Source organism: Hyla sarda, unplaced genomic scaffold (genome assembly GCF_029499605.1).
Source record: "Hyla sarda isolate aHylSar1 unplaced genomic scaffold, aHylSar1.hap1 scaffold_263, whole genome shotgun sequence".
In the NCBI taxonomy this organism is placed as follows: Eukaryota; Metazoa; Chordata; class Amphibia; order Anura; family Hylidae; genus Hyla; species Hyla sarda.
The window spans coordinates 143,403-155,100 of record NW_026609321.1 but is presented as its reverse complement, the minus strand read 5'-3'; the positions used below and the strand labels follow the sequence as shown (position 1 = coordinate 155,100).

The 11,698-nt window shown below is 54.5% G+C and overlaps 1 protein-coding gene across 1 annotated transcript; it reads right to left on the bottom strand.

The window, feature by feature from the left end:
* Nucleotides 1–8,729: 8,729 nt before the first annotated feature.
* On the bottom strand, nucleotides 8,730–9,182 carry LOC130324303 (uncharacterized). The gene has a single exon (XM_056553241.1). The coding sequence runs from the start codon at nucleotides 9,180–9,182 to the stop codon at nucleotides 8,730–8,732; it is 453 nt and encodes a 150-aa protein (XP_056409216.1).
* Between the last annotated feature and the right edge of the window lie 2,516 nt (nucleotides 9,183–11,698).

Genomic DNA, 11,698 nt, shown 5'->3' with positions numbered 1-11,698 from the left:
CAAGTGGTTGCATTGTAGATCATTACAATGCCTACAGTTCCATTGCAAAAGAAGTGTTACGCCTAGCGCTCCGGGTCCCCGCTCCTCCCCGGAGCGCTCACGGCGTCTCACTCCCTGCAGCGCCCCGGTCAGTCCCGCTGACCGGGAGCGCTGCACTGACATGGCCGTCGGGGATGCGATTCGCACAGCGGGACGCGCCCGCTCGCGAATCGCATCCCAAGTCACTTACCCGTCCCGGGCCCCTCCTGTCATGTGCTGGCGCGCGTGGCTCCGCTCTCTAGGGCGCGCGCGCGCCAGCTCTCTGAGACTTAAAGGGCCAGTGCACCAATGATTGGTGCCTGGCCCAATTAGCCTAATTGGCTTCCACCTGCTCCCTGGCTATATCTGATCACTTCCCCTGCACTCCCTTGCCGGATCTTGTTGCCTTGTGCCAGTGAAAGCGTTTAGTGTTGTCCAAAGCCTGTGTTACCTGAACTCCTGCTATCCATCTTGACTACGAACCTTGCCGCCTGCCCCGACCTTCTGCTACGTCTGACCTTGCCTCTGCCTAGTCCTTCTGTCCCACGCCTTCTCAGCAGTCAGCGAGGTTGAGCCGTTGCTAGTGGATACGACCTGGTTGCTACCGCCGCAGCAAGACCATCCCGCTTTGCGGCGGGCTCTGGTGAACACCAGTAGCCTCTTAGAACCGGTCCACCAGCACGGTCCACGCCAATCCCTCGCTGACACAGAGGATCCACTACCTGTAAGCCGAATCGTGACAGTAGATCCAGCCATGGATCCCGCTGAGGTGCCGCTGCCAAGTCTCGCTGACCTTCCCACGGTGGTCGCTCAGCAATCGCAGCAAATTGCCCAACAAGGACAGCAGCTGTCGCAGTTGACCACCATGTTACAGCAACTTCTGCCTCTGCTACAGCAGCAACCATCTCCTCCGCCAGCTCCTGCACCTCCTCCGCAGCGAGTGGCCGCTCCTAGCCTCCGCTTGTCCCTGCCGGACAAATTTGATGGGGACTCTAGACTCTGCCGTGGATTTTTGTCTCAGTGTTCCCTGCATATGGAGATGTTGTCGGACTTGTTTCCTACAGAACGGTCTAAGGTGGCGTTCGTAGTGAGCCTTCTTTCAGGAAAGGCCTTGTCTTGGGCCACACCGCTCTGGGACCGCAATGATCCTGCCACAGCCACAGTCCAGGCCTTCTTCGCTGAACTCCGGAGTGTCTTCGAGGAGCCAGCCCGAGCTTCTTCTGCCGAGACTGCCCTGTTGAACCTGGTCCAGGGTAATTCTTCAGTGGGCGAGTACGCCATCCAATTTCGTACTCTTGCTTCCGAGTTATCATGGAATAACGAGGCTCTCTGCGCGACCTTTAAAAAAGGCCTATCCAGTCGCATCAAGGATGTGCTGGCCGCACGAGAGATTCCTGCCAACCTCCAAGAACTCATCCATTTGGCTACCCGCATTGACATGCGTTTTTCTGAGCGACACCAAGAGCTCCGCCAGGAAAAAGACTTAGATCTCTGGGCACCTCTCCCACAGCATCCTTTGCAGTCTACGCCTGGGCCTCCCGCCGAGGAGGCCGTGCAAGTGGATCGGTCTCGCCTGACCCAGGAAGAAAGGAATCGCCGTAGAGAAGAAAATCTCTGTCTGTACTGTGCCAGTACCGAGCATTTCTTGGTGGATTGCCCTATCCGTCCTCCACGCCTGGGAAACGCACGCACGCACCCAGCTCACGTGGGTGTGGCGTCTCTTGGCTCTAAGTCTGCTTCTCCACGTCTCACGGTGCCCGTGCGGATCTCTTCTTCAGCCAACTCCTCCCTCTCAGCCGTGGCCTGCTTGGACTCTGGTGCCTCTGGAAATTTTATATTGGAGTCCTTTGTGAATAAATTCAGCATCCCGGTGACCCGTCTCGTCAAGACGCTCTACATTTCCGCGGTCAACGGAGCCAGATTGGACTGCACCGTGCGTTACCGCACAGAACCCCTCTTCATGTCTATTGGACCCCACCTCGAGAGGATTGAGCTCTTCGTTCTCCCCGGCTGTACCTCTGAGGTCCTCCTCGGTCTGCCATGGCTCCGGCTTCATTCTCCCACCCTTGACTGGACCACCGGGGAGATCAAGAACTGGGACTCTGCTTGCCACAAGAGATGCCTCTCCCCCCCTCCCAGTCCCGTCAGGCAAGCCTCAGTGCCTCCTCATGGCCCCTGTCCTTGTGTCACCCTGCCCCGTGCCAAGCTTCACCCTCTGCCCTCCCTCCCCATTCCCACTCCTGCTGTACTGCCTGCCTTTGAGGAAACCCTCCATTCACTCTCGGTGTCCTCGTCCCAGGTAAAGCAGTTGTCGGACAAAAAAAGGGGGAGACCTAAGGGGGGGGGTACTGTTACGCCTAGCGCTCCGGGTCCCCGCTCCTCCCCGGAGCGCTCACGGCGTCTCACTCCCTGCAGCGCCCCGGTCAGTCCCGCTGACCGGGAGCGCTGCACTGACATGGCCGTCGGGGATGCGATTCGCACAGCGGGACGCGCCCGCTCGCGAATCGCATCCCAAGTCACTTACCCGTCCCGGGCCCCTCCTGTCATGTGCTGGCGCTCGCGGCTCCGCTCTCTAGGGCGCGCGCGCGCCAGCTCTCTGAGACTTAAAGGGCCAGTGCACCAATGATTGGTGCCTGGCCCAATTAGCCTAATTGGCTTCCACCTGCTCCCTGGCTATATCTGATCACTTCCCCTGCACTCCCTTGCCGGATCTTGTTGCCTTGTGCCAGTGAAAGCGTTTAGTGTTGTCCAAAGCCTGTGTTACCTGAACTCCTGCTATCCATCTTGACTACGAACCTTGCCGCCTGCCCCGACCTTCTGCTACGTCTGACCTTGCCTCTGCCTAGTCCTTCTGTCCCACGCCTTCTCAGCAGTCAGCCAGGTTGAGCCGTTGCTAGTGGATACGACCTGGTTGCTACTGCCGCAGCAAGACCATCCCGCTTTGCGGCGGGCTCTGGTGAACACCAGTAGCCTCTTAGAACCGGTCCACCAGCACGGTCCACGCCAATCCCTCGCTGACACAGAGGATCCACTACCTGTAAGCTGAATCGTGACAAGAAGGACTAGGTTTGGGTATCCTCCGGGCTGGGCTAAAGTTGGAGACCCCCTTCTGGATGTCCTCAAAGATAGTGATGTCTCAGAGCAACCCAAGGAAACATAAGTGAGGGAGTTTAGCACAGCAAACACCCCCTGAAGACCCTTGCTTCACTCACACACTGGACAAATGCGAGAACAATAGTACAACCCTACGCAAAGTCTTAATTGTTACAGATGACTTTATCCTGAGTACTGTGAGGGCAAGACAGGCCAGAAATGTACCCAGGGATAGAGAACCGGTCTACTCAGGAGCACTACAAGTCATATTGAGCCAATTACTAAAGGACAGTGAATAGTTACCAGTTACTTTCCAATGTCCTGTACTGTATCCCAAGTCTGTATGATCTCCAGTAAAAAGTGACCTGTTATCTATACATCCTGATTTTTAAGGTATTTATTCCCAGGGCTTTGATACAGATTACAACTTCATTGAAGTAGTAGTTAGTGGGAACTATCACAGAGTTGCTACACTCAAGCCACCTGATGACTACAACTCTCATCATCTATTATTCACTTTATCACAACCCTACTACTGACATTACACACCTGCCAGCTAAGTATCCAAACCAACTATATCTACAACACGATCAGAGAAAACGGAGGACACGTTTCCTTATAGATCACATGGTAGAATTATTGCACAGAAGGAGGCTGATGGTTGATCTGCCATTGGATGATATTGTCTCTGATGCTGCTGTATTGATTATAGTCAGTGACAAAGGGCAAAGGGCCATGTCATTGGGAATATTCTTCATGGAAAGAGGAAACATCAGCCCTGGAGTAAAAGTCGGACGAGGACGGCGCCATCCTTCGCATAGAAACAAAATCAAAACTAGCCCAGGTTTGAATTAAAACCATAAACTGGCAGTTTATTTAGTGCAACTTTAAAAAGTTTCGAACCCGGACAGGGTTCTTCGTCAGGCAGGGATCTAAACTTATTTAAGTTGCACTAAATAAACTGCCTTTTTATGGTTTTAATTCAAACCTGGGCTAGTTTTGATTTCGATTCTATCCGAAGGAAGGCGCCGTCCTCGTCCGACTTTTTATCTCTTTTACTCCTGTTATTCACCGGACCTGCCAGTCATGGTAAAGGACGTAGGGGCAGCTACCTTGCACCACCAATCTGGGAACCTACCATTCGGATCCCACCGACGCCAAGCGATCTGACAAGCCCACAAAGGTGTTGTGCCCTCAGCCCAACACGCAACGGTAAGGTGCATTAACCTGCGTTTGAGAGCTTGCACACCGACAATATTACACTAGGAGCGCGCCTCTTTTTTATCCTTGTTTAGAAACATCAGCCCTGACTGACACATAATGGACACACATTTCAAACAAAACAACTTCTTTCCAGATGAGAGTGATCTGTCATTGGCTGATGAAGTGAACGCCTCTTGAATTCACATGATAAATGATTGTTTTGGTGGAAATTATCCCCTCCAACTGATATCTGTATTGGCAGGTAAAAGGAATCTGCTTCATCTGTACATCAATCAGGGCAGGAGGAGGCACTGCTGGGGAGGGTTCATCTGCTGCTCTCGTCATATAGAGCTCTGTGTGGCGGTCAGGACATGGAGGAGGCACTGCTGGGGAGGGTTCATCTGCTGCTCTCCTCATATAGAGCTCTGTACATTGGTCAGGGAAGGAGGAGGCACTGCTGGGGAGGGTTAATCTGCTGCTCTCCTCATATAGAGCTCTGAACGTCTGTCAGGACATGGAGGAGGCACTGCTGGGGAGGGTTCATCTGCTGCTCTCCTCATATAGAGCTCTGTACATTGGTCAGGGCAGGAGGAGGCACTGCTGGGGAGTTTTCATCTGCTGCTCTCCTCATATAGAGCTCTGTACATCGGTCAGGACATGGAGGAGGCACTGCGGGGGAGGGTTCATCTGCTGCTCTCCTCATATAGAGCTCTGTACATTGGTCAGGACATGGAGGAGGCACTGCTGGGGAGTGTTCATCTGCTGCTCTCCTCATGTAGAGCTCTGTACATTGGTCAGGACATGGAGGAGGCACTGCTGGGGAGGGTTCATCTGCTGCTCTCCTCATATAGAGCTCTGTACATTGGTCAGGACATGGAGGAGGCACTGCTGGGGAGGGTTCATCTGCTGCTCTCCTCATGTAGAGCTCTGTACATCATTCAGGGCAGGAGGAGGCACTGCTGGGGAGGGTTCATCTGCTGCTCTCCTCATGTAGAGCTCTGTACATTGGTCAGGACATGGAGGAGGCACTGCTGGGGAGGGTTTATCTGCTGCTCTCCTCATATAGAGCTCTGTACATTGGTCAGGACATGGAGGAGGGACTGCTGGGGAGGGTTCATGTGCTGCTCTCCTCATACAGAGCTCTATACATCGTTCAGGGCAGGAGGAGGCACTGCTGGGGGGGGGGGGCTCATCTGCTGCTCTCCTCATATAGAGCTCTGAACATCATTCAGGGCAGGAGGAGGCACTGCTGGGAGGGTCCATCTGCTGCTCTCCTCATATAGAGCTCTGTACATTGGTCAGGACATGGAGGAGGTACTGCTGGGGAGGGTTCATCTGTTGCTCTCCTCATACGGAGCTCTGTACGTTGGTCAGGACATAGAGGAGGCACAGCTGTGGAGGGTTCATCTGCTGCTCTCCTCATACGGAGCTCTGTGTGTCGGTCAGGACGTGAAGGAGGCACTGCTGGGGAGGATTTGTCTGCTTCTCTCCTCATGTAGAGCTCTGTACATTGGTCAGGACATGGAGGAGGCACTGCTGGGGAGGGTTCATCTGATGCTCTCCTCATACAGAGCCTTGTATGTCAGTCAGGACATGGAGGAGGCACTGCTGGGGAGGATTTATCTGCTGTTGTCCTCCATTAGAGCTCTGTACATTGGTCAGAACATGGAGGAGGCACTGTTGGGAAGGGTTCATTTGCTGCTCTCCTCATATGGAGCTCTATGTGTCGGTAAGGATATGGAGGAGGCACTGCTGGGGAGGGTTCATCTGCTGCTCTCCTCATACGGAGCTCTGTACGTCATTTAGGACATCGAGGAGGCACTGCTGGGGAGGGTTCATCTACTGCTCTCCTTTATATATAGCTCTGTACGTCGGTCAGGACATGGAGGAGTTAATGCTGGGGAGGGTTTATCTGCTGATCTCTACATATAGTTATGACGTAGAGGAGGCATTGCTGGGGAGAGTTTATCTGCTGCTCTTCTCATACGGAGCTCTGTATATTGGTCAGGACATGGAGGAGGCATTGCTGGGGAGGGTTCATTTGCTGCTCTCCTCATGCGGAGCTCTGTACGTCGGTCAGGACATGGAGGAGGAACTGCTGGGGAGGGTTTATCTGCTGCTCTCCTCATACGAAGCTCTGTAGGTTCATTAGGACATGGAGGAGGCACTGCTGGGGAGGGTTTATCTGCTGTTCTTCTCATTCGGAGCTCTGTACGTCAGTCAGGGCATGGAGAAGGCACTGCTGGGGGGGAGGGTTCATCATCTTCTCTCCACATACAGAGCTCTGTACGTTGGTCAGGACATGGAGGAGGCACTGCTGGCGAGGGTTCATCTGCTGATCTTCTCATATAGAGCTCTGTACGTTGGTCAGGACATGGAGGAGGCACTGCTGGGGAGGGTTCACCTGCTGCTCTCCTCATACGGAGCTCTGTACGTCGGTCAGGACATGTAGGAGGCACTGCTGGGGAGGGTGCATCTGCTGCTCTCCTCATGTAGAGCTCTGTACGTCGGTCAGGACATGTAGGAGGCACTGCTGGGGAGGGTTCATCTGCTGCTCTCCTCATAAGGAGCTCTGTACGTTGGTAAGGACATGGAGGAGGCACTGCTGGGGAGGGTTCATCTGCTGCTCTCCTCATATAGAGCTCTGTACATCGGTCAGGACATGGAGGAGGCACTGCTGGGGAGGGTTTATCTGCTGCTCTCCTCATACGGAGCTCTGTGTGTCGGTCAGGACATGGAGGAGGCACTGCTGGGGAGGGTTCATCTGCTGCTCTCCTTATACGGAGCTCTGTGTGTCGGTCAGGACATGGAGGAGGCACTGCTTGGGAGGGTTCATCTGTTGCTCTCCTCATGTAGAGCTCTGTACGTTGGTCTGGACATGGAGGAGGTACTGATGGGGAGGGTTCATCTGCTGAGCTTCTCATATAGAGCTCTGTACGTTGGTCAGGACATGGAGGAGGCACTGCTGGGGAGGGTTCATCTGCTGCTCTCCTCATACGGAGCTCTGTACGTTGGTCAGGACATGGAGGAGGCACTGCTGGGGAGGGTTCATCTGCTGCTCTCCTCATACGGAGCTCTGTAAATCGGTCAGGACATGGAGGAGGCACTGCTGGGGAGGGTTCATCTGTGTCTCTCCTCATATAGAGCTCTGTATGTCGGTCAGGACATGGAGGAGGCACTGCTGGGGAGGGTTCATCTGCTGCTCTCCTCATGTAGAGCTCTGTACATCAGTCAGGACATGGAGGAGGCACTGCTGGGGGGGGTTTATCTGCTGCTTTCATCAAACGGAGCTCTGTACGTTGGTCAGGACATGGAGGAGGCACTGCTGGGGAGGGTTCATCTGCTGCTCTCCTCATACGGAGCTCTGTGTGTCGGTCAGGACATGGAGGAGGCACTGCTGGGGAGGGTTCATCTGCTGCTCTCCTCATGTAGAGCTCTGTACGTTGATCTGGACATGGAGGAGGTAATGATGGGGAGGGTTCATCTGCTGCTCTCCTCATGTAGAGCTCTGTACGTCGGTCAGGACATGGAGGAGGCACTGCTGGGGAGGGTTAATCTGCTGCTCTCCTCATATGGAGCTCTGTATGTCGGTCAGGACATGGATGAGGCACTGCTGGGGAGGGTTCATCTGCTGCTCTCCTCATACGGAACTCTGTACGTTAGTCAGGACATGGAGGAGATACTGATGGGGAGGGTTCATCTGCTGAGCTTCGCATATAGAGCTCTGTACGTTGGTCAGGACATGGAGGAGGCACTGCTGGGGAGGGTTCATCTGCTGCTCTCCTCATACGGAGCTCTGTAAATCGGTCAGGACATGGAGGAGGCACTGCTGGGGAGGGTTCATCTGCGGCTCTCCTCATATAGAGCTCTGTACGTTGGTCAGGACATGGAGGAGGCACTGCAGGGGAGGGTTCATCTGCTGCTCTCCTCATGTAGAGCTCTGTACATCGGTCAGGACATGGAGGAGGTACTGCTGGGGAGGGTTCATCTGCTGCTCTCCTCATACGGAGCTCTGTGTGTCGGTCAGGACATGGAGGAGGCACTGCTGGGGAGGGTTCATCTGCTGCTCTCCTCATGTAGAGCTCTGTACATTGGTCTGGACATGGAGGAGGTACTGATGGGGAGGGTTCATCTGCTGCTCTCTTCATGTAGAGCTCTGTACGTCGGTCAGGACATGGCGGAGGTACTGCTGAGGAGGGTTTATCTGCTTCTCTCCTCAAACGGAGCTCTGTATGTCGGTCAGGACATGGAGGAGGCACTGCTGGGGAGGGATCATCTGCTGCTCTCCTCATACGGAGCTCTGTACATTGGTCAGGACATGGAGTAGGCACTGCTGGGGAGGGCTCATCTGCTGCTCTCCTCATGTAGAGCTCTGTACGTCTGTCAGGACATGGAGGAGGCACTGCTGGGGAGGGTTAATCTGCTCCTCTCCTCATGTAGAGCTCTGTACTTCGGTCAGGACATGGAGGAGGCACTGCTGGGGAGGGTTCATCTGCTGCTCTCCTCATACGAAACTCTGTACGTCGGTCAGGACATGGAGGAGGCACTGCTGGGGAGGGTTCATCTGCTGCTCTCCTCATACGGAACTCTGTACGTCGGTCAGGACATGGAGGAGGCACTGCTGGGGAGGGATCATCTACTGCTCTCCTCATATAGAGCTCTGTACATTGGTCAGGACATGGAGGAGGCACTGCTGGGGAGGGTTCATCTGTTGCTCTCCTCATACGGAGCTCTGTACGTTGGTCAGGACATAGAGGAGGCACAGCTGGGGAGGGTTCATCTGCTGCTCTCCTCATACGGAGCTCTGTGTGTCGGTCAGGACATGAAGGAGGCACTGCTGGGGAGGATTTGTCTGCTGCTCTCCTCATGTAGAGCTCTGTACATTGGTCAGGACATGGAGGAGGCACTGCTGGGGAGGGTTCATCTGATGCTCTCCTCATACAGAGCCTTGTATGTCAGTCAGGACATGGAGGAGGCACTGCTGGGGAGGATTTATCTGCTGCTGTCCTCCATTAGAGCTCTGTACATTGGTGAGAACATGGAGGAGACACTGTTGGGAAGGGTTCATTTGCTGCTCTCCTCATACGGATCTCTATGTGTCGGTAAGGATATGGAGGAGGCACTGCTGGGGAGGGTTCATCTACTGCTCTCCTTTATATATAGCTCTGTACGTCGGTCAGGACATGGAGGAGTTAATGCTGGGGAGGGTTTATCTGCTGATCTCTTCATATAGTTATGACGTAGAGGAGGCACTGCTGGGGAGAGTTTATCTGCTGCTCTTCTCATACGGAGCTCTGTACGTCGGTCAAGACATGGAGGAGGAACTGCTGGGGAGGGTTTATCTGCTGCTCTCCTCATACGAAGCTCTGTAGGTTCGTCAGGACATGGAGGAGGCACTGCTGGGGAGGGTTTATCTGCTGTTCTTCTCATTCCGAGCTCTGTACGTCAGTCAGGGCATGGAGGAGGCACTGCTGGGGGGGAGGGTTCATCATCTTCTCTCCTCATACAGATCTCTGTACGTTGGTCAGAACATGGAGGAGGCACTGCTGGCGAGGGTTCATCTGCTGATCTTCTCATATAGAGCTCTGTACCTTGGTCAGGACATGGAGGAGGCACTGCTGGGGAGGGTTCATCTGCTGCTCTCCTCATAAGGAGCTCTGTACATTGGTCAGGACATGGAGGAGGCACTGCTGGGGAGGGTTCATCTGCTGCTCTCCTCATGTAGAGCTCTGTACATTGGTCAGGACATGGAGGAGGCACTGCTGGGGAGGGTTTATCTGCTGCTTTCCTCATACGGAGCTCTTTACATTGGCCAGGACATGGAGGAGGCACTGCTGGGGAGGGTTCAACTGCTGCTCTCCTCATGTAGAGCTCTGTACGTTGGTCAGGACATGGAGGAGGTACTGATGGGGAGGGTTCATCTGCTGAGCTTCTCATATAGAGCTCTGTACGTTGGTCAGGACATGGAGGAGGCACTGCTGGAGAGGGTTCATCTGCTGCTCTCCTCATGTAGAGCTCTGTACGTTGGTCAGGACATGGAGGAGGTACTGATGGGGAGGGTTCATCTGCTGAGCTTCTCATATAGAGCTCTGTACGTTGGTCAGGACATGGAGGAGGCACTGCTGGAGAGGGTTCATCTGCTGCGCTCCTCATACGGAGCTCTGTAAATCGGTCAGGACATGGAGGAGGCACTGCTGGGGAGGGTTCATCTGCTGAGCTTCTCATATAGAGCTCTGTACGTTGGTCAGGACATGGAGGAGGCACTGCTGGAGAGGGTTCATCTGCTGCGCTCCTCATACGGAGCTCTGTAAATCGGTCAGGACATGGAGGAGGCACTGCTGGGGAGGGTTCATCTGCGGCTCTCCTCATATAGAGCTCTGTACGTTGGTCAGGACATGGAGGAGGCACTGCAGGGGAGGGTTCATCTGCTGCTCTCCTCATGTAGAGCTCTGTACATCGGTCAGGACATGGAGGAGGCACTGCTGGGGAGGGTTTATCTGCTGCTTTCATCATACGGAGCTCTGTACGTTGGTCAGGACATGGAGGAGGCACTGCTGGGGAGGGTTCATCTGCTGCTCTCTTCATACGGAGCTCTGTGTGTCGGTCAGGACATGGAGGAGGCACTGCTGGGGAGGGTTTATCTGCTGCTCTCCTCATATAGAGCTCTGTACGTCGGTCAGGACATGGAGGAGGCACTGCTGAGGAGGGTTCATCTGCTGCTTTCCTCATACGGAGCTCTGTACATTGGTCAGGACATGGAGGAGGCACTGCTGGTGAGGGTTCATCTGCTGCTCTCCTCATACAGAGCTCTGTGTGTCGGTCAGGACATGGAGGAGGCACTGCTGGGGAGGGTTTATCTGCTGCTCTCCTCATATAGAGCTCTGTACATTGGTCAGGACATGGAGGAGGCACTGCTGGGGAGGGTTCATCTGCTGCTCTCCTCATGTAGAGCTCTGTGTGTCGGTCAGGACATGGAGGAGGCACTGCTGGGGAGAGTCCATCTGCTGCGCTCCTCATGTAGAGCTTTGTGTGTCGGTCAGGACATGCAGGAGGCACTGCTGGGGAGGGTTCTTCTGCTGCTCTCCTCATATAGAGCTCTGTACATTGGTCAGGACATGGAGGAGGCACTGCTGGGGAGGGTTCATCTGCTGCTCTCCTCATGTAGAGCTCTGTATGTTGGTCAGGACATGGAGGAGGCACTGCTGGGGAGGGTTCATCTGCTGCTCTCCTCATATAGAGCTCTATACGTCGGTCAGGACATGGAGGAGGCACTGCTGGGGAGGGTTCATCTGCTGCTTTCCTCATACGGAGCTCTGTACATTGGTCAGGACATGGAGGAGGCACTGCTGGGGAGGGTTCATCTGCTGCTCTCCTCATGTAGAGC

Excerpts from the sequence above, each read along its gene's own strand:
- LOC130324303 (XM_056553241.1), bottom strand. The coding sequence starts at position 9,182 with ATGAGGAGAGCAGCAGACAAATCCTCCCCAGCAGTGCCTCCTTCATGT.